At 53.8% G+C, this 22,781-nt stretch overlaps 1 protein-coding gene across 2 annotated transcripts in view; it reads right to left on the bottom strand.

Moving 5' to 3' along the window:
* Positions 1-2,442: 2,442 nt before the first annotated feature.
* TNFRSF8 (TNF receptor superfamily member 8) overlaps positions 2,443-22,781 on the bottom strand; it is a 79,706-nt gene continuing 59,367 nt past the window's right edge. The window contains exons 9-15 of one of the 2 annotated variants that reach the window (XM_025403602.1): positions 22,432-22,525; positions 21,985-22,097; positions 19,789-19,890; positions 19,605-19,658; positions 10,251-10,276; positions 8,196-8,403; positions 2,443-4,363 (exon numbers count right to left, since the gene is read on the bottom strand). In XM_025403602.1, coding sequence (XP_025259387.1) covers positions 4,119-4,363; positions 8,196-8,403; positions 10,251-10,276; positions 19,605-19,658; positions 19,789-19,890; positions 21,985-22,097; positions 22,432-22,525 — 842 coding nt within the window. In that variant the 3' untranslated portion in view covers positions 2,443-4,118. The remainder of the gene's footprint in view (positions 4,364-8,195; positions 8,404-10,250; positions 10,277-19,604; positions 19,659-19,788; positions 19,891-21,984; positions 22,098-22,431; positions 22,526-22,781) is intronic. The other variant, XM_025403612.1, reaches the window with a different exon arrangement.

The raw sequence follows: 22,781 nt of genomic DNA, 5'->3' as shown, positions 1-22,781 counted from the left end.
CGATGGGCTGAATTCTGCAGACATAGGAAGGGCTCGCTCTTGGCAAGCGGCCACCAGGCTGGAATAAGGACAGAACCTGCCACTCAGCACAAGCCACACACCAAGCGGCAAGTCAGGGAAGCCCCGTGACCCCATCAGGTAGAGACTGACACCCCCATTTCACAGACAAGAAAACCGAGTCTTAGAGAGATCATGGAACACAGCCAAGCTCGTGCAACTGATCAATGGCAGAGCTGGGATTCGAGCCTGTGTGTGACCCCGCAGTGCCATCACCATCCGCACGCTGCTGTCTGTGTCTGGGCTGCAGAGAATGGCAGCTAAGCCTCTCTGCACTGTGCCTGGCTCATACCCATGGCCCCAGCACTGAACACCTGCTCCCCTGGCGCAGAGAAAGGCAAGGGCTCCAGGGTGTTTGACCAGCATGGGGTGCTGGCTCAGGAGGACAGGCCTGGCAGAGGGGCCTGGTGGAGGGTGCAGGGGCCTGAGGTGTCCCCAGCAGTTTCTCTTTCGGCCCAAGGAGCCCCCCTTGAAGCCGAACAGTCTCGCCTTGACTAAGCTTTTCTCTTGAGCCCTGGCTGTGAATCTGATGTCTCCACACATTCTGGCCCAAGCCCCTCACACCCCACACTTGCCCCCAACTGCAGAGGATCGAGGAAGTGGGTGGGAGAGAGAAGGCACCGGGGAACTGTGGCTGGACAGCCGCCTCTCATCCCCACACAGGTTTTCATTTCTACTTAGCCCAACCAATCGGTGCCTGGTGACCATGGGACAAAGATGACCCAGACCCAGTCTTGGGTCTTTAACACCTCACTGTTGGAAGGTGAGGTCGTGATGGAGTGAGAGACACTCTAGGGAGGTCCCCTCATTCTGTTTTAGGGACTGACCCAAGCCGTGGAGATTCTAAGAACTGTAGAATGGTTTACCACCTACAAAAGTGCCTTGGGAAACAATGGCTTTTCTTTGAGGGCAACAGCTTCCATCTGATACTTACCACTTGCTGTCCCTCTCTGATCACAAATGTTTAGGAAGAGGTGTGTGGGGGTGTCGTCACAGCCTGGAGAATTGTTACCTTGAGTAGCAGGGAGCTCTGTTCATCTGCCAACCTGGACATGAGCACAGCCAGAGAATAGAAGGGGTCCGCTCATCGCTGGGCAGGGTGGGAAAATCCACCCTGGCTCCTGCGTGGCAGGCTTTGGCTGGTTCAATGGCTGGGCTGATGTCTGGATGTGGGCTGGAGTCTTGGGGATGGGGTGGGCAGGGTCTGTCCGTGGCTGTAGGTTTCCTCCACCTCACACAGGAGACACAGTCAGAGGGGGCCTCAGGCTGGCTGCCTGGGGTGGAGGCTGGCCCTAAAGTGCCACTGAGCTGTGCCCAGGGAGGCAGGCTGGGCTCCTTCCAGCTCAGACACAGAAGTCAAACACTCCCAGATACTGTGGTCCTCTCCTTGCCTCCCAAGGCTCCCAGATACCTGTGGTCCTCCCCTTCCTCCCAAGGCTCCCAGATACCTGTGGTCCTCCCCTTCCTCCCAAGGCTCCCAGATACCTATAATCCTCCCCTTCCTCCCAAGGCTCCCAGATACCTATAATCCTCCCCTTCCTCCCAAGGCTCCCAGATACCTGTAATCCTCCTCTTCCTCCCAAGGCTCCCAGATACCTGTGATCCTCCCCTTCCTCCCAAGGCTCCCAGATACCTGTAGTCCTCCCTCTGCCTCCCAAGGCTTGGGCTCTCACACTGTTCCTTGGAGACTCCCTTCTTCAAAGTTATGGGGCTGCTCGGCCCAGTCCAGAGGGAAGAAGGCTGTGGGAAGGCCCAGAAACCTTTCTACAAATACCTAAAGGGAGCCTTGTGACAATAGTGGTCTTATTTTTATTTATTTACTTTTTTGAGACGGAGTCTCACTCTTGTCATCCCGGCTGGAGTGCAGTGGCACGATCTCAGCTCACTGCTCCAACCTCCACTTCCCAGGTTCAAGCGATTCTCCTGCCTCAGCCTCCTGAGTAGCTGGGATTACAGGTGCCTGCCACCATACCTGGCTAATTTTTATATTTTTAGTACAGATGGGGTTTTACCAAGTTGGCCAGGCTAGTCTTGAACTCCTGACCTCAGGTGATCCACTCACCTCAGCCTCCCAGAGTGCCGGGATTACAGGCGTGAGCCCGGCCAACAGTGGCTTTATTCTGAGTGTCCTCAAAGGGCAGGCTTTGGACCAGGGAGTGGCAATTACACAGAGAAAGAATTCGCCTCGAGTGATAAGGAAAATCTTCCAGCAATGAGAAGGGCTGCCCCAGCAGGAAGTGGGCTCCCAGCCCCAGAAATATCCAATCCACCAGAGACTGGCCACCATAGTGTCTGGGGGTGCAGCGGGAACCCCTGCTCTGCGGGGAGACTCCCAGAGGTTCTATTAATAATATACTGTCAATTTCAATGATCATGTCCTCAGCCTTACAGTTCTTTGTTTTTAAGGATTTTATAGATTTTTAGAGATTCAAAAGTTGTGTGAAGAGCCACTGGGTGAGGAAGTGCATTATTTTGTTAAAACATGTCAATCCCTCCCATCACGGGCGCCAGACTGCCCTGCCTCGCAGGCATGTGCCTTACAGTGTGCCTTACAGCCACGGCTGCGGGTGAGGCAGAGACACCCACTCCATCCTTGCACAAACACTGGACAAACAGTGTCTGCCCACTTAAGCTTCTGGCCAATGTCCAGGTTCTGGTGTAACCATCTCTTGCAATGCCATGGCTTCTCCAACTTTCCCCAAAACATCTGAGCAGTTTCAGAAACTACCACTTCCTCCAGAGAGCACGTGGCTGGCCGATGAGTAAACAGCAGCTTTCCCGGGCCTGCCGCCAGGCGGTAAGTCCACGAGTCTCCAGGCTGCCCGCAACTTCAAGACTCATCCTTATCCATCACTTATTTGCATACATGTCTGAAGGCCCTGGGGAGCCAGCAGGCTGGCCAGCCGACTGGAAGTCATGGCCGCTTTACTCCTTAGTGTGAAATGTGAAACACCCCAAATCCTGATGGAACCTCGAAACAGTCTTGTTTCCTATAGTCCAGAGTAAAGCAGATGACTGGGTGAGGCCGTGGTGCCTCTCGACGTCCGCACCCCAACGGGTGCAGAGCCGGAACCAGCTGGCGGGGTCGGTGCTAGTGGATTTGCAAGCAGGGCAGATCTAAGGAAGATGCTTCTTCATTTCCCAGGACAGAGCGGGTGGGGCCCACAGAGAGTGGTCAAGGACCCCAGGCAGGGCCGGACGTTCCCCATGTTCACGTGGGGAGGAAGTCCCCGGGCAAAGTAAAGCAGGTTCTCTGGGTTGGTGAGGGGAGGTCTGCAGCTGCTGGGGGCTGCAGACATCTGGGACCCGAGGCGCCTGCTGTGGTGGGGATTGGTGGGGACATTCAGAGTTGAGTGACTTGATCCTGGGTCCTAGGCCACCAAGGGGCTGCAGGACAGGGAAGGTGGGCAGCACCAGGAGGGTCCTGCAGCCCAGGCAGGGGCCCCCACGCCAGCGCAGATTACAGTGTGGCTGCTGCAGCAGAGACGGTGCCAGCTGACGACGCCCCATCCCTTGACTTCCCTTTTGACCCAGGAGAAACAACCACGGGCACTGGCTCCATGCCCACTGGTGGCCACATTTACAGTAACTGGGGGCATGCCGGAAGGGCCCAATGGGTGTCACCTCTGAGGTCCAGGGAGAGAGGAGGGTAGGGTTACAGGGCCGCTGGGAGCCGGCCTCACAGCCTCTCCCTCGGTGGGCTCTGGGCCTGGTGGTGAGGGTCTGATGCCCAGGGCTCTGGGGCCAATGCTGTTCTCGGCAGTGCCCATCCTGCCATCTGTCTGCTGCCTCAACCAACATCACTGCTGGGAACCAGTCCCCTTGGACTGTCTCTTCTGTACAAGCCCCGGATCCCCTAGGCTCTGGGTCAGGGGACAGCTAAGTGGGGGATACAAGCAGAGACCACCAGCCCCCTGCAATGGCAGACCGGTCCATCACTAGATGCTGGAACCTCAGTTCAGGCCAGATGGGCCTCTGCCCCCAAGCTTGGTGCCAACAGTGCCACCCTGGCCTCCCAGAGGCCACCCTGCTGCCCTCCTAGCCCCAGCCCAGCCCAGGCCTCACTTTCCAGAGGCAGCTGTGGGCAAGGGGTCTTCTTTCCCTTCCTCCTCCACGGATAGCATGACATCACTGCAGCTGCCCAGAGGCGGTTCTGTCTCCTGCTCGGGGTAGTGGGGGGCATGGTCCGCCTCCAGCTCCTCCTCCAACTCGGGCTCTGCCGGCCCCGCCAGGCCCTGGCCCTCTGGCAGCTCAGCCTTCACAGTTCCCACGATCACAGTGTCGGCCTTCATGATGTAGATTTTCTCTGCAAGGCAAAAAGATGGGTCAGCGAGGGAGACCAGAGCACCAGCCAGGATGGGAGCAAAGAGGCAGAGAAGAGGCCGAGGCCCAGTGCTGGCATGGCTGCTGGGTGGCATCAGGCTGATGGCACAGCCTCTCTGACACACCTTACAGGCATCCTGGGGGTTCAGAGGAAATAGAACAACTAGGAGCTGGGCCTTGAAGAGTTAAGAACCAGTCCACTTGTACTTAGGATTTTCTCAGCACTTCTTTGGGGATGGGTAGGGAAGAAGAGTATAGGGTGGGAGAGAAAGTAAACAGTGGACAAAAACAGGCAATGCCGTGGGTAACCAGAGCACAAGCAGACACAGCAGAATCGAGCGCTTTCCACACCCCAGCTGCTGGGTCCTCAGCCCTCCTGCAAGGCAGACCCCATCAAGATTCCCATTTATAGATAAGAACCTGAAGCCAGGAGATGTTAAAGGACCTGCCCAAGGTTGCCAAGTAGTTAGGAGAAATCCCGAAAAAACCGCCCACTCCCCCTGGCGGCCCATTCTGCTCCCATCCACGTGCCTGCAGCCCAAACCCGGGTAACCAACTTGTCCAGCTTGCCCGGGAACACTCCTGGTTTTAGTACTGCAAGTCCCGCGTCCTGAGAGCCCCCTCGGTCTGGGCAAACTCAGCCAGCCGGTCACATCCTGCAGAAACCCCAGCCCCCTCAATAGCTTCCGGCAGGCCATGATTGAGACAGTCTGGCTCAGGCCGTGAATTTCAGGGCTTACTGCCCGGAGCCGATCTCCTGCCTGCAGCCTGCGTGGCTGTGCTGCGAGCATACGGTGGGAGCTTGGACAGATGGCCGGTCCTCGCCAGTCTGATGTGGGGGCTTCTGGTGTGACCTTGTGATAGAGGGGACACGGAGGCTCAGGGGAGTTCAGTGGCCCGAGGAGCTGGGGAGTGGGGAAGCCTGGCCTCTGCCCAGCGATGGTGTCTGACTCAGGGTGGGCTGGCTCCTGGCTGTTTTGCAATGGACTCTGGAGGCCAGAATGGGGAAGCTTAAGAGGGAACTTGAGGGGTGGGGTGGGTGTGCAGGGACCCCTGCCTCTCTGGGTAATGCAGTTATACCCCTCGGATTCAGGAACCCCAAAAGGTTCTCGAGTCGCCCTTACCCTCAACCCTGCTGCATGACGCTGGCTCTTCTGTTTTGGTTTTGAACACCCCGGGAAAGAGAGAAGTATGCCAAACAGCAGCAAGAGGAGGAGAAGGCCCAGCGTGTGGGACAGGCTGTGGGCTGGGCACCCCCACAGACCCCAAAGCAGAGCAGGGCTTCAGCACTCCCCACACCTCCATCAAGGCCTGTGGGCTCCCGGCCCTAGGAGTCTTATAGAGGGCTGGACAAAAGATGGGGGCCGGGGGTGGTGAGAGAGGAGACCCCAGGAGGGGACAGAAGGCCCAGAGGGGGATGGGCAGAGAAGATGAGAGGCGGGTGGGGTCAGGTGGGAGGGAAGTGAGGGTGGGGGTGCTGGATGAAGGAGCAGCAGCCAAAGCTGGGGACAGGCTGGTCCCCTCACATTCCTCAGGGAAATGAGCAGGAGTCCCCAGGACATCCGGAATTAATTGGATTCAAGGCGGTGGAATTGGCTGCTCCGGGTGAGGAAGCAGCTCCCACTGAGCTCAGAAGTGACAGAGGGTCTGGGAATTTCAGATCCGGCCACAAGCGGTCTGCCCCGCTCCGGCTCTGCCCCCATCACAGGCTGCCCACCCCCTAGGCTGTGGGAGTGCCTTCTGAGGGCTGCATGGATTTCCTGCCCCCTCCCCAGAGCTCCAGAGTCCAGGGAATTCATCTTGGCCAGGTGGGGAGGGCAGGGGAGGAAGTTGTGGGGAAACGGGTTCTTCTCTTGCTCGGTTCCCAGGGGGAGAGGGATGATGTATGACCCCAGTGTGACCCCTCTTGGGAACTGGATGGGAAGGGAGAACGCTCCCCTGGGCTGGCATCAGGAGGACAAGGGAGGTGCCTATGTCTTGGGTGCCCGAGAGAACCTCCAAGGCCCGCCCTTCCCATCATGGCGGAGGTGGCCCCCCAATCCACTCACTAGCAAGGCCTGCAGGCCATGCCGGGGGAGGGCAGCCCACGCCTGAGCCAGCCGCCTGGGAGCCTAGTACTTCCTTCTCCTCCCCATCAAACACCCTCTGAACCCCACCCCTGGGATTGCAGGCACTGCACTCAGGTGTTCCAATCAGGACTTCTTAGGAATTCTGAAGAAGCCTTTGATGGTATTTCCCAAAATACATACTTTTCAAATAAAACTTACTAAAAGCTACCATTTCAAAAGTTTCAGTTTGTTACAAAAAACTGCCCAGGCTGGGCACAGTGGCTCATGCCTATACTTTGGGAGGCCAAGGCAGGCAGATCACCTTGAGGCCAGGAGTTCGAGACCAGCCTGGCCAACATAGTGAAATCCCGTCTCTACTAAAAATACAAAAAATTAGCCAGGCGTGGTGACACTCACCCATAATCCCAGCTACTCAGGAGGCTGAAAAAATAAAAAGAGAAGATGACTGCCCTGAGGAGTCCTGGCCACCACCGTCTGCCATAGAAATGCACAGGACAATTACAAATGACTCTTCAGTATCATCCCAGTGCCAGTTGCCCCTCCAGAGGTGACAGAGATGGGGTCCACCAAGGCCCTGCCCACAGGGAGCACAAAGCCAGGTGGAGGTGGAGGAAAGGCTATAAACATGCAGTCACACCGCTGGGTGCTAGGACCCCGGGTAGGGGAGGCCCGGGTTCTCAGGGAGCATAGCACAGTGGAGAGGGCACAGAAGGCTTCCTGGAGGAAGAGGCAAATAAGCAGGGTCCCCAGGAAATGCAGAATTAACTGGATTCAAGGAAGTGGAGTTGGCTGTTTCAGGCGAGGGGGCAGCTCCCACTGAGAAGCTCAGACGTGAGACAGGGGTCTGTAAATTCAGGAGACTGCCACGAGGGAGGGGGCAGACTGTGGGGTCAGAAGGTAGGTGAGTCTGGTGGGGGAGCTACAACTTACTGTCAGCCTTGAGTGCTGGAATGAGAATGCTGGAATTCATCTCACAGGGAATGGGAAGCCACTGGAGGCTTTTCAGCAGGGGTGCAATACAGCCAGGTATATATTCTGGGAAAAATGCCCTAGTTGTACCAAGGTGACGAGAAGCAAGAGAGGAGGCAGGGAGGCCCACAGGAGGCCAAAGCAGATGTCTGTCCAGGCTGGTGGCAGTTGCCGTTGCGAAGCTCTGGACATCTGGGCCCCATCTGGCCTCCTGCTTCTGCAGAGGGTGGGTGGTAACATGGACAAACCAAAGGCTTCAGGGCCCAGGAGACACAGGAGCGAGTCCCAGCTGTGCCACTTAGTAGCCATGCGATGCGGAAAATCCCTTCTCCTTCTGAGCCACAGTTTCCCCAACTGTAAAATGGGGAGAAAGACACCATCCAAAGCAGGTGGTGAGACAATCAGAGATGAAGAGATGGCGCCTGCACAGTGCCCGGAATGCGCCAGACAAGTGGCAGGTCCTATGACCACTGGCACATCTTCTTCCTGTCCCCTCGGGCGCTCGGTGTTGGGGGCTGGGGTGGCGTTCATTTTTTACATGAGTGACAGCAGGCACCTCATGCGCACTGGCTCATGAATTCGCGCAATGGCCTATGAGGTAAGTACCCTTGCTGTCCCTACTTACAGAAACTTAAATTGGGGTGAAGAATCTATGCCTCTCCTTTGCTGGCCCTTTCGGCTCCAGGGTCTCCAGGTCCCTTCCAGGGCCCAGGGCCCCGTACTCATCTCCCATCTGTGCCTGGGCTGCAGAGGACCTCCCAAAACAGGCTGACTCACCAATCCTGTTATTGGTGTGCTCCGTGGACACCCGGGGCTCAGGAAGGTCCCTGGGGGACGAGGGGCCCCCGGCCGGGCTGGCATCCCACAGCGGCAGGCTCTCCGGGCAGGCTGCCCCCACGTTGCGGCAGGTCTCCTTCGGTGGCAGGCTCATTAACCCCAGCTCTTCCGCACTGGGTTTTGTCACAAACGTACCACTCTCGAACTGCTGTGGGAGGGGAATGCGTGCTACTGCAGTTCAGTCTCTGAACTGGGAGGCCCCTTTTCTGTCATCTCTACAGACCCCAGTGAGTCTCCCTTTCTGCTTTAAAGCTGCCATGAGCTGCCCTGGGCTTCTCAGCTTTCTGGGTGAAGTCTGTTGCTTTTAACTGGGTAACAGTCAGCAACTCACAGGGTGCTCACCACGTCCATGGCCCTGTCCTAAAGACCTATGTTAAAGACATATGTTAATCCTCACAACCACCGTATGAGGTGGGTAACAGCCCCCTTCCCATTTTACAGATGAGGAAACCAAGGCACAGAGGAGTCAAGTAACTCGCCCAGGGTTATACCATCAGTAAGTATCTGAGCTGGGATTTGAACCCTGGCAGCTGGTCCATAATCCACACTCATAAGCACCAAAGTCTGTAAGTACCAGCTCTAGGCCCCCTGTCTCCTGGAACAGCCCCTCCGGCTCCCCAGCCCCAATATCCTGGAAAATAATCTTTTATGATCACACTCATGCATTCTAAAAACAGCTATGTCATGAGGAAAGTGTCAGTTTAGTTTTTGACTGTTACAGGTAAGGGTAAAGAAGTGGCCTCATGAAATGTCCTGATGCCTTCGAAATGGAGTGAGTTTGAGTAATTCAGAGGCGGCAGGGATGCCTGTGCTGACGCAAGGATTCTCAAGGCACAGACAACGTATCTTCTAGATTGGTGCAAAAGTAATCACGTTTTTGCCATTACTTTTAATGGCAAATGGCGCTAACATTAATACATAATCTTGAATACTCTTTTATAGTAATATGAAGGTTAAAAGACTGCTTTTTTTTTGAGATGGAGTCTCACTGTTACCCAGGCTGGAGAGCAGTGGTGCAATCTCGGCTCACTGCAACCTCTGTCCCCCAAGTTCAAGCAATTCTCCTGCCTCAGCCCCCCGAGTAGCTGGGACTACAGGCGTGTGCCACCACACCTAGATACTTTTTGTAGTTTTAGTAGAGACGGAGTTTCACTATGTTGGCCAGGCTGGTCTCGAACTCCTGACCTCAGGCTCCCAAAATGCTGGGATTATAAGTGTGAGCCATGGTGCCCGGCCAAAAGACTGCATTTTAAAACAAGTTACTATTAATGCGTTGGCCTATGCAGCAAAAATATATTTGATTACCTTACAAATTGTCGAATACCTCTTTCATGAAATTTCTCAGTATTGTAACAGCCACTTGTAACATCCAAACGTATTCGAATGTGATCCCCCATAATTTGAAACTGAACTAGTATTATGGTTCTGTATATTATATTGAAAACTGAAAGGACAGAAACCCTTCTTACTGTATGAATACCTGAATTAAAAGAAAGTAATGGAAGAATTGATAAATGAAAAAAAAAAAAAAAAGGAATGGACCACAGCCACCTGCTCTGTCATCTAGCTTGGAGGATGAGATTCACGGAAGAGTAGAGAAAAGGGGGAAATGAACACAGTCTTTCTCCTGACCAGACCTGGTACCCAAAAGTGGCTCAAACCAAATCCACTGTCTGCAGGCCCTTCTGGAAATTCCCGGCAGGCTGAGCCAGGACTTGGAGGCTGCTGTGAGGGTGGGGCTATTCATCCTTAGCCAAGGCCTGGCTGAGGCCCCAGGCGAGGCCCCTGTGCACAGAGGTCCCTGCGGTGGGGCAGACTCAGCAGGACTTGCAGCAGGGGCCTGCACCCTGGGCACTGTGGGAGGGAAATGGCCCTTTCATCCCCTCCCTCTCCCTTCCCCCTTCCCCCAGCAGCTCTCAAAACTTCAGATCTGTTAAGGAAGGAGTCAGATTTAGGGGCACAAAGCTGAGGTGGGGGCAAGGGAGGGGTACTTACTGTTGAGCTCCTCCTGGGTCTGGAATCTGCAAAAAGCAAGAGCAGCAACTTCACCAAGGAGAGTCTGCCAGTCCCCGGCCCTGCCTGCCCCACCTATTGGCAAATGGTCCTCCTGGATCACAGGTGGTGCTGAACTCAGCCCAGGGGTCAGGTCCTCAGTCTGGAGAGCCCCGGATGGGTTTCAGAGTCAGCACCCACCCCAGCCGAAGGCAAGGAGACTCACTTCCCAATGCTCACTTCTCCAGTGGCAGATGGAGGACAGGGGACCACCTTTCTCCCCCGGCCACTCTCATTCTTTTATTTATTTATTTTTTTTTTGAGATGGAATCTCGCTCTGTCGCCCAGGCTGGAGTGCAGTGGTGCAATCTCGGCTCAGTGCAACCTCCGCCTCCTGGGTTCAAGCGATTCTTACACCTCAGCCTCCCGAGTAGCTGGCATTACAGGCTCATGCCACCAACTCCGGCTAATTTTTTTGTATTTTCAGTAGAGACGGGGTTTCACCATGTTGGCCAAGCTGGTCTCGAACTCCTGACCTCAAGTGATCTGCCTGCCTCGGTCTTGCAAAGTGCTGGGATTATAGGCATGAGCCACTACACCTGGCTGCCACTCTCATTCCTAATGACTAAACCAATGAACACACTGAACTGCTCTCCCAACCCCCACCGCCGCATACATGCAAGGATTGGTTCACGAGAAGCACAGGCCCAACCAGAGCCCAGGAGGCTTCCACTGGGTCAGAGGTTGGTCTGTGGCTGCTGCCCCCACCTTGCTGTCTCCAGGGTGTGGAGAGCCCCGAACTCCCTGGAACACCAGGCAAAACCCACATGGAGGACCTCAAGCAGGTGATGGAGAGAGGATGATGGATCCTGCAGATGCTACCTGGACCCTGCCTGGGACACGCCCGAAGCCAGTCTGCTGTGGAGCCCTCCTGACTCCAGCTGGACTTCGATTTTCTCTTTCATGTGCCTGAAAGCAGCCAGGTGGCAGCCTTTGAGAAGGACAACCGCTCTCGGGTTATCTCATTTCCTTCAATCCCATCCTTTTGTGGGCTCAGGAGGTGCTGATGCAATGATTCTCGAGGTACAACCTCTATCTTCTCATCTCAAACCTCTACCCTCCACTCCCATTGGTCTCCCATATTAAACAGGGGCCAGTCACGCCCAAGCACATATTGACATTTAACATTTAACCTTGGCTCACTGGCCATCTGAGAAAGGTGAGAGGGCATCCGGGCATCTAGTCCATCCTGGGACGAGTCAATTCCCAGAGCAGACCATCCTCCAGGGATGCCCAGCCTTTAACCACTCCCGAGAACGCTACCTATGGAGATCTGGAATATGCTGTTGTCAGGCATGCATCCCTGGCCAGACAAACCTGCCACCAAGATGCCCGTATGCCAGCCACGCCGCCTCCTGCACACATCTCTGATTTCAGCAGCTCTGGAGAGCCACCAGCCCTGAGCCCTCGCAGACACGTTCACCAGTGCTCAGTCAACAAGTAGGATAAAGCACACACAAGACTGACCATTTGAACATGCTGTGTGGACACTAGGTGAGTTTGGGAAACACTCTGAGGGATACTTTTTTCATTTTTTGAGACAGGGTCTTACTCTGTCACCCAGGCTGGAGTGCAGTGGCGTGATCTCAGCTCACCACAACCTCCGCCTCCCAGGTTTAAGCAATTCTTGCAAGTAGCTGGGATTTCCGACGTGTGTCACCACGCCCGGCTAATTTTTGTATTTTTAGTAGAAACAGGGTTTTACCATGTTGGCCAGGTTGGTCTCGAACTCCTGACCTCAGGTGATCTCTCAAAGTGCTGGGATTACAGGCAGGTATGAGCCACACCACGCCCAGCCAGGGGTAATTTTATTTTATGTATGTATGTATGTATGTATGTATGTATGTATTTGAGACAGAGTCTCATTCTGTCACCTAGGCTGGAGTGCAATGGCGCAATCTCAGCACACTGCAACCTCCACCTCCTGGGTTCAAGCGATTCTCCTGCCTCAGCCTCCCGAGTAGCTGGGATTACAGGCGTGCGCCACCATGCCCGGCTAATTGTATTTTTAGTACAGATGGGGTTTCACCACGTTGGCCAGGCTGGTCTCAATCTTTTGACCTCGCTTAACCTCGTGATCCACCCACCTTGGCCTCCCAAAGTGCTAAGATTACAGGCGTGAGCCACCGCGTCCGGCCGAGGCACATTCTTTACAATGATGTCAGTGAAATGAAATCATGGTCCCTCCAGAGTGATTTTGAGTTTTAAAAGCAGCCAAGTGTTCTTTGGTACCAAGTCACTGGGGGTGGCCAACAGAAAAAAAAAAAAAAAAAAAAAGTGTGACAAAGTCACAAAACAGAACAAATAAAAATCACACAACTTGGCCTTGAAGGGGAAGTGGGTGAACAGGATGGCAGAGCTGCCCAAGCCTGCAGGCTGGTTCCATTTTTCTAAAGAGCCATCTGGCAACAAAAACCTTATACATTTTACCCAGTCATCCCTCCTGGGGGACACAGCCTCAGGAAACAACCCGAAGGGAAACAAAAAGGCCGAGCACAGCAGCGGGTTTATAATCACCCCCAAATTGAAAACCAGCCAAATGTCAAAAACAATGAGGCCGCTTAGCCACCCCGGAGCAGAGGCCTCCTCGGCGGTGAAACCCAGCACAATATTACTGCCCTTCTCCAAGCCTCTGTCCTCCTAGCTGGACAATGGGATGAACCACATCAACTTTGGGGCTTTCTGTGAAGATTAAAAGAGATCTCAAAAGTGAAGGTGCCCAATGGTAAATCAGGTTGATGTGATTTTTTTTTTTTTTTTTGAGATGGATTCTCGCTCTGTCACCCAGGCTGGAGTGTAGTGGCACATTGTCGACTCAGTGCAACCTCTGCCTCTGGGGTTTAAGTGATCCTCCTGCCTCAGCCTCCCAAGTAGCTGGGACTACAGGTGCATGCCACCACACCTGGCTAATTTTTGTATTTTTAGTAGAGACAGGGTTTCACCATGTTGGCCAGGCTGGTCTCAAACTTCTGACCTCAGGTGATCCACCTGCCTCTGCCTCCCAAAGTGCTGGGATTACAGGCGTGAGCCACTGCGCCCAGACAAGATTTGATGTGATGAGCATGACATTTCACCTCTGTGGTCTTCCTCCCCCAACGCATAACTCCAGTCTAATCACGGGGAAGACATCAGACAGATCCCAGGAGATGGGTGTCCCGCAAAACACCTGATCAATACTCCTCAAAAACTGCCAAGGCCATCAAGGAAACCGGTCTTGAGAAATAAGGTCTGGGAAACAGTCACAGGCCAGAGGAGCCTAAGGCCACGCGATGACTGAATGTAACCTGGGTTCCTGGATGGGATCCTGGAACCTTAGGCAACGCAAGAGAGCCCTGAACACAGTGTGGGCTTTCATTCGTAATCCTGTGTCAATAACGGTTCACATATTTTGACAAATGAACCATGCTGATGTAAGATGCTAATCACAGAGGAAACTGGGTGTGGCGCATGTGGGAACTCCTGTACTCTCTTCTCCAATTTTCTGTACATCTAAAACTATTTTTAAAAATGAGGCCGGGCGCGGTCGCTCATGCCTGTAATCCCAGTACTTTGGGAGGCTGAGGTGGGCAGATAACAAGGTCAGGAGTTCCACACCAGCCTAGCCAACCTGGTGAAACCCCATCTCTACTAAAAATACAAAAATTAGATGGGCGTGGTGGCACGTGCCTATAATCCCAGCTACTTGGGAGGCTGAGGCAGGAGAATTGCTGGAATCCAGGAGGCAGAGTTTGCAGTGAGCTGAGATTGTGCCATTGCACTCCAGCCTGGGCAACAGAGTGAGACTCTGTCTCAAAAAAAAAAAAAAAAAAAAAAAAGAGGACTAGCTGGGTACAGTGGCTCTCGCCTATAATCCAAGCACTTTGGGAGGCCGAGGTGTGCAGATCACTTCAGCTCAGGAGTTCAAGATCAGCCTGCACAACAAAGGGAGACCCAGTCTCTTCAAAAAATAGAAAAGTTAGCTGGGCGTGGTGGTGTGTATCTGTAGTCCCAGCTTCTGGGGAGGCTGAGGTTGAAGGATCACTTGAACCCAGGAGGTCAAGGCTGCAGTGAGCCATGATCGTACCATGGCACTCCAGAGTGACACCCTGTCTCAAAAAAAAAAAAAAAAAAAAAAACTTAAAAATAAAAATGAAGGCCACTTAGAACGGAGTCTCTCTCTGTTGCTCAGGCTGGAGTGCAGTGGCATGATCTCTGCTCACTGCAATCTCCGCCTCCCTGGTTCAAGAAATTCTCCCGCCTCAGCCTCAGTAGCTGGGATTACAGGCGTGTGCCACCACGCCTGGCTAATTTTTTTATTTTTAGTAGAGATGGGGTTTCGCCATGTTGGCCAGGCTGGTCTTGAATTCTCGATCTCAGGTGATCCGCCCACCTTGGCCTCCCAAAGTGCTGGAATTACAGGTGTGAACCACCATGCCTGGCCTACTGAGAATTTTTAAAAATTAAAATATTTTAAAAAGAAGGTGTCCAGGATGCTGTCAAGCACACAGCAGGTCCAGGAAAAGCCCAGGATGGTAACATGGCTCTGCACTCCGTCACACTGAATAGAAAGTCAGAGTTCGATACTGACTCTCCCAAACAAGCGTAAAAATCACAGAGGTAAAAAGGCGGAATCTGGAAGGCTCTGACATGGACTAGAGCCGTGTTACAACCCATCAGGATTCTGATAAAGACCCAGAACAAATCTTGCCAAGTGCAGAGGTCAGATTTCACAACTGCTCTTCCCCTAAAAACGCTGATTCAATCTACGAGCCTTATTTATTGGTTTCCTTGCTTTTTGGAATCACCACCATCTTCTCGTAAGCCTGTCTGGCACCCCCAGGACACAAGTCCAGGACCACGCTGGGCAGACTGCACAAGTGCACGGTGTCACAGGCTGCTCTGAAGGCCACGCTCACGGAGCACGTGCGTTCTGAGGCGTGATATAAAGCTCTCGGTCCCTTCCATTCCTGTTGTTCTCCACTTTTAATCCCCTCCCCTCTCTGGCCTGTGATTCCCCAATGCTGTGGGAAGCAGAACAGGCCCAAGGGGGGAGTTTAGCACAGAGGTTCAGCTAGGCTTTGGCAACAGGTACCCCTCAATGCAAACCCCGGGCTCCTTGGAGACAGAGCTGATTCCAGTGCCGGGGCAGGAGAGCACAAGTTAAGCTGGGAACGTTTCAGAATAGGGACGTGCTGAAAGCACAGGATGAGGATATACCAAAGCACACAAGAGCCGGCTTGAAGGGGCTCTCCCTGACCTCCTCTGGGACCATCTGAGCATCAAAATAAAAAATGATGGTAAGAGATTATAACCCATTGAACAGAATAGGAGCCCATGAATCCATACAGATATAAAGATGTAAGTGAAGAAAATAAAGTTACGGGTTGGGCGCGGTGGCTCACGCCTGTCATCCCTGAACTTTGGGAGGCCAAGGTGGAAGGACTACTTGAGGCCAGGAGTTCGAGACTAGCCTGGCCAACATGGTGAAACCCCGTCTCTACTAAAAATACAAAAAATTAGCCAGGCATGGTGGCACACGCCTGTAATCCCAGCTACTCGGGAGCTGAGGCAGGAGAATTGCTTGAACCTGGGAGGAGGGGATTGCAGTGAGCCGAGATCATGCCACTGCACTCCAGCCTGGGTGAAAGAGCCAGACCCCGTTTCAAAAAAAAAAAAAGAAAAGAAAAGAAAAGAAAATGAAGGTCTGCTGAAAAATGGACTATTGACATAGTCTCAAAGTAATGCCCCTAAAGACAGTAATGACCGAGGAGCAAATGGAGACCTCACAGTGGAGAGGCCCGGCAGACATCACCTCGGCCAAGCACTCAAAGTGCACAGCACCAGGAAAGGGACAAATCGAAACCTGGCAGGACGCCCCGAGAGAGGAGAGCCCAGCATCACTCCTGGGACCTTCCAGCCGAAAATGTGTGACCTGAATCCACTCGGGAGAAAACACTAGACAAACCCAAAGCAAGGAGCATCCACGAAATCACCAGCCTGCGCTCTTCCCAAGAAAGTGAAAGAAAAGCCTGGGGAATGGATCCAGACAGAAGGAGACTCGAGAAACCAGACAAGCAAATGTAACACGTGGCCCTGAGCTGGAGTCCTCTGCTATAAAGGACATTATTGGGGCAAATAAAGAAACTTGAACAGGGCCTGAGAGTTCGTTGTGTGTCATGTATCAGTGTGAATTCCCTGATTCTGACAATCCTTACTATATAGTGTAAAATACACCCTTGTCTGTCTGAAACACACACTAAAGTTTTCGGGGTGAGAGACATCCAGTCAGTCAGTTACTCTCAAATGGTTCAGGTCAAAATAAATTCTTCATACTTATACCATTTCTGTAAGTCTGAAACTGTTTCAAAACAAAAAAGAATTTCTTTCAACCTAAATCTCCCTGGAATAACAGAAAATGACTCAAGTGCTCATAAAAATGAAGGATTAAAAGAATTTTAAGACCAGGCATGGTGGCTCACGCCTGTAAATCCCAGCACTTTGGGAGGCCAAGGCGGGCGGATCATGAGGTCAGGAGTTCGAGACCAGCCTGGCCAACACGGTGAAACCCCGTCTCTACTAAAAATACAAAAATTAGCCAGGCGTGGTGACACATGCCTGTAATCCCAGCTACTCAGGAGGCTGAGGCAGCAGAATCACTTGAACCCGGGAGGCGGAGGTTGCAGTGAACCCAGATTGCACCACTGTATTCCAGCCTGGGCGACGGAGCGAGACTCTGTCTCAAAAAAAAAAAGAAAAGAATTTTAGACCGGTGGTTCTCAACCAGGAGTAGTTTCTCCCCGGGGGCCAGGTGGCAATGTCTAGAGACATTTTTGGTTGTCCCAAGTAGGGGGTGTTGCTGGCATCTAGAGGGGCTGCAGAATGTCCTACAGGATAGCGCTCCGCAGCAAAGAATGATCCATTCCCAAATGTCAATGGTGCCAAGGGTGAAAAATTGTTTTACAAACATCTCAACAACCACAATAAAATCCCCGTCCTCCCGCTCACCCAGCGTGTGGCCTTAAATTACTTCATCATCCTGTGCCTCAGGCTGCTAATCTGTGCAACGGGGATAACAGTAGGTACCTCACAGGCCACTGGAGGAGTAGATGAGATCACGTGTGTGCTGTGCAAATGCTTGTCACCGAGGACACACGCGGGAAGGTCGGATCAACTCGAGGGCTGGTTGGCAAGTATCTCATCACACCTGCACGCACCACAGATCCCTGATGCGCTCACTGCTCAAAGGAACCAGGAGCACCCTCTGCCCCAGGTCTGGAATGTGGGAGGCCAAGGGGCACACGCTCCCATCCTGCCTGCCTTCGGCCTCTGCAGGCAGTTGGAATTAGTCTAAAAGCTTGGAGGGAGCTAGGACAGCTTCTGGGCCCGGCACAGAGCCTGCACGGAGGAAGTGCACAGTGAAGACCATGTGAATAGATGAACGAATGAACCAATGAACCAGTTCTCCTTCCCTCCTTCGCCACCCACGGCTCGGGAGGGAAACGGGCATACAGCCAGCTCGGTCCGTTCTCACCCTGTGCCCTGTGAGCTTGCCTGTCTCGGCTTCACTTTCTGTCCATCTTGGGCCTGGGAACCCAGACCCCAAGGGCCCACCAGAAGAAGCCAGAGGGTCAAAAACGACCTGAGATAGGACGTCCACCATCGAGTCTCGGGGCTCAGTTCTTTGCAGCTCTGGCTTCTTAGGGGAAGGTGTTTTCTTTCTTTTTTTCTTCTTGTAACAAAACTGCTCTCACAGAGGTTTGAAGAAAAAAAATAAACTGACGGCAATGGAAATTCTAATACTAGAAAAATGTCAAGAAAGCAAATGCCGGTTTCAATGAGACACGCAGCCTGACAGGTCATGGAAACAGGCTTGAAACTATCAAAACACAAAAACCCCCCCGGCACAGGGACCACAAGCGCTCGCTTGTGAAACTCATCAAATTCAAAACATGCCTCAGTGGACTGTGTTTTTGTGCCCAAGTCAAGAGTCAGCCTACGCAAGGGCCTCTCCAAGGGTCCTGGGGAGATCGGGGGACGGGCCAGGACCTGGTCTTACGCTGAGCACGTGGCTCTTGGGTGGGCATTCGGGTGGGGGACAGAGCTGGCGGCGGGAAGGAAGAGGGGACAGGGCTGAGCCCTTTACAAACCAAAACCCCTAGGACCAGTGCCTGAGGCTGGCTGTGCCACTGCCAGGCTGTGTGGTCCTGGGCCAGCTGTCCACCTCGCTGAGCCCCGTCTCCTCCTTGCAGAACAAAGGTCATCACTGGGGGAGTGCAGGAGGCCTCTATGGGAGCCCACCTTGCAAATCAGAAAGGAAGGCTCAGACAATTCCCCCATCAGAGCCCAGCACTCAATCCATGCCATGCAGTGCTGAGGAAGACCCTGGCCTGCCTGGAAGGGGCTGCCCAGGAGAGAGAAGGTGCTCGGCACAAGATGGCTGGGAGCCCCCTGCCCCAGGTGAGAGCTGGAAGACACGCGCTGTCTAGATGCCCCTGCCTGGACAGGTGAGGAGGGTCCCAGCTCCCAAGGGCTGCCTGGAAGAGCTGGCCCGGAGGCTGGCCAGGGATCAGAGTGCAGGGACCAGGGAGGGGGTCAGAAGCACCCAGGACTCCAGAAGGCCTGAAGCTTCCAGGGAGGAAAAAGCCCCAGGCACAGGCCAGCCTGTCAACAGGCAGCAGCCGCCGACTGCAGGCAGGTACTCCATGATGCGCTTCACAGCCCGGCCTTGATGAATGCACAGGCCCAGCCTCTGAAGTAGGTTCTACCATCACATTTTCCAGATGAGGAAACTGAGACACAGAACAATTCAGTAACTCACTCGGGGTCACACAGCTTGTAAGTGGCAGAACCAGGGTCCCTCCTGCCCCATGTGCTCCTTTCCCCTCCTGCCCCTGGGCTGATCACCAGCTGGTAGAAGAGGGGGAGAGAGGGGAAAGAGGGAAGGAGGGAGAGGGAGAAAGGGAGGATAGAATGTAGAGAGGAAGGGAAGGCTGGCGGGAATACCCCCTGGGGATACTGGAGGAAAAAGTGAAAGACAAGATAGACTTTTAAACGTTCATGCCAGCATCCATCCAGGTGCTGCTCTGGGCAAGCCACGCAGTCCTCACACCCAGTCCAGTCTTCACCTCATTGCATTCTCCACACGCATGAGTTTCACCCGCATTACATCCCTACAGATGTACAGAATGCCACAGCAGCCACAGACAGGGAGCCTCGAGGCTGGGCTAGAAGTTCAGTCTCTGGAGCCCACGCCCCAGGCCTAGAGCTGCGCTGTGTTCCTCTGGCTCGGGCAGCCCCTTTGGACAGCTGGACACTCACCCACAAGCTCTAGCTTCGGCCGGGAGGTCTGGACCGGGTAGCACAGGTGGAGCTCTGAAACGACACCAAGAGGAAGGCTGGGGATGGTGGCCACAGAGGGCAGGAGCAGGCAGGGAAAGGACCCAGGCCAGGCTGGCAGAGAGCAACCTGTCCTCCCCAAAGCCCCAAGGACACAGCCACTTACTCTGCCGAATTCGCTTCCTGCAGGCCCTCCGGTGGCACAGGAGGAAGGTGCTGGAGCCGACCACCACAGCCAGCACCAGGATCACCCAGAAGAGCACTGGCCCTGGAACACAGAGACACCCCGCACTCTTTGCCTCACTGCAACCACACAGGACAGCCCCAGCCCCAGACTACTTCCTCCTTCTCCTGGGACACAGCTTCCATCATGGCTAACAACACCGGGTCCTTTCCAAGCCAAGGCTGTATCTCATTCAGCCCTCCCTCACCTGGCTCCAGGAAGCTGATCAACCATTTAAGGCTGAGATAAGGGCAAACCATGTCTAGAGGGTGAGAAATGGAGGCATCTAGGAGCCAGAACAAAGGAATTGAGGTCCAACAGACCAAAACTTGGGGACTGTGGAGGAAGCCCTGGTGTGACCAGCATCTGGCAGCACTGCTGGTGTGGCCGGAGTCAGGGTGGGGAGGGCCAAGCAGTGAGGGGAAGGAAGGGGTTGAAACCAGTCCCCTCCCAGCCAACCCTCTAGACCGCTTGATGAGGGCAGGCATGGAGTCCTCTCTGCACATAAACACGCCCCACAAGCATTCCCTGAATGAATGATCCCCAACCCTAGGCCCTAGGCACCATCACTACCTTCAGTTTAAAAATGAGGGGAGCTGAGGCTCACGAAAGTTCGTTAACCTGTCCAAGGTCACCCTGAGAGTAAGTGGTAGAGCCCCAGCCCAGGCCAGGCCAGGCCGGGTGGACTCCAGGACCCACGCTCTTAACCCCTGTCTGGATCCACTTCTTCACACCATGGTACTGAACTCGCTTCCTTTTCCCTTTTTGTCCCTTACAGAGGTCATAGAGCTAGTGATTGCACTTTATTGAAGTCCATGTTCAGATGTTTAAAAAGTAGTATATGCCAGTTAAGTGCTTCTCAAACGTTAATGTGCGTATGAGTGCCCTGGAGATCTTGTTAAAGTGCAGTTTCTGATTCTCTAGGTCTGGGATGGAACCCACAATTTGCTTTCCTAACAAGTTCCCTGCTGGTGCCAATGTTGCCAGACAGGACCGTACTTTCAGAAACACTGGCCTGGGCACCACTGCCACCTCGTGTCAGCCACTAGAACTGCAAGTCCTAAAATGAGTAGCCTGGCATCATTCCATAAGCGCTAACTCTTGGTTTTGTTTTTTTGTTTTTTTGTGTTTTTTTTTGGTTTTTTGAGCCAGATTCTCAGTCTGTCGCTCAGGCTGGAGTGCAGTGGTGCCATCTCGGCTCACTGAGACCTCCGCCTCCCAGGTTCAAGCGATTCTCCTGCCTCAGCCTCCTGAGTAGCTGGGATTATAGGCACACACCACCACGCCTGGCTAATTTTTGTATTTTTAGTAGAGACGGGGTTTCACCATGTTGTCTAGGTTGGTCTCAAACTCCTGACCTCATGATCCACCCACCTCGGCCTCCCAAAGTGCTGGGATTACAGGCATGAGCCAACACGCCCAGCCTAAGAACTAACTCTTACAGAGGCCGTCTACAATGCTACACTGTTTACAACCCTGCATGGTCTCTGCCATTACCATTCTACAGATGAGACAACTGAGGCTCAAAGGACAACTAGTCGAAGTCATGAAATCCATCAACAGAGACCTATTTTCTGAGTAGCAATTATGAGCCATGAGGATGAAGCTGTGAAAAAAAATTCTTGCCTACAAGAATTAAAGAATAGTTACTAGCAGCCAGGTGCAGTGGTTCACACCACTGTAACCCCAGCACTTCGAGAGGTTGAGGCAGGTCGATCACCTGAGGTCAGGAGTTTGAGACCAACCTGGACAACATGGCAAAACCCTGTCTCTACTAAAAATACAAAAAATTAGCCGGGCGTGGTGGCAAGTGCCTGTAAAACCAGCTACTCGGGAGGCTGAGGCAGGAGAATCTCTTGAACCTGGGAGGTGGAGGTTGCAGTGAGCCAAGATGGGTGCCACTGCACTCCAGCCTGAGCAACAGAGTGAGACTTTGCTTCAAAAAAAAAACAAGAATAGTCACTAGCAAGTGCCAGAGCCACAGCCCCAACTCAAGAAGCCAGAACCTGGAGTCAACCTTGATCCCCCTTCTCAGGCCATACCCACAAAGGAGACGCTCCCTCCTGGCTCCTCCTCATCTCCCTTCCCCAGGAGGAAGCCCCTCCTGGGAGTAGCGGGGGGGTGGGCTGGGACCATTACCTGCATCCAGAACGGGCTTCCCCGTGGAGGAGAGAGCAATGGGAGCGCTGGTTGGGATGGGCAGCGTCTTACTGGCCTGGGAGTCCACCAGGGAGCTCAGAGTGGGGCTGGTACTGCAGGGAGAAGCCCAAGGCAGGAGTGATGGAGATGGGAAGAGGGAAGTGTGTACTCAAGAATAATTCCCTTTCTCTAGAGACTGCGCAGCCAGAGCCTGGGCCCCTAGATCCTCTGTCCCGAGTCTCTGCCAGGCATTTTGAGGGCAGGGACTGGGTTTCGAGGCCTTCTGGCTTTCCAATGATGTTAGCACAAAGATGGGCACACATTTAACAAGAACAGCCCAGGCCCCGCCTCCACCCCCAGCCCAGCTGCCTCCCAGGCATCCCCTGGGCATGGCAGGGACAGCTCCCTCCCGCCGCAGCCAAACAGAGAGAAGGGGTGGGGGGTCACCTGGCAGGAGCCTCGCCATTCTCTGGGGTGGGGCTGCAGTCAGGCTGGGTCCCCAGGGGTGGCGCCTCAAAGGTGGTGTCCTTCTCAGCCATATCTACAGAGGGGAGGTAACATCTGAGAACCAGCGCCAAGGAGGCTGGTATCTCCAGGAAAGAGTTAACCAGGGACTGGTGGCTTCCAGCGAGGTAGCACCACGGGAGCTAAGACAGTCAGATTTGTGTTTCAAAAGATCAAAGTGGAGAAGCTGGCCAGGCACAGTGGCTCACACCTGTAATCACAGCATTTTGGGAGGCTGAGACAGGAGCACCACTTGAGGTCAGGAGTTCAAGACCAGCCTGGCCAACATGTTG

This window comes from Theropithecus gelada, chromosome 1 (assembly GCF_003255815.1).
Source record: "Theropithecus gelada isolate Dixy chromosome 1, Tgel_1.0, whole genome shotgun sequence".
Lineage (NCBI taxonomy): Eukaryota > Metazoa > Chordata > Mammalia > Primates > Cercopithecidae > Theropithecus > Theropithecus gelada.
Note: the sequence above shows the minus strand (reverse complement) of the source record. Positions and strands in the feature narration are given on the sequence as shown.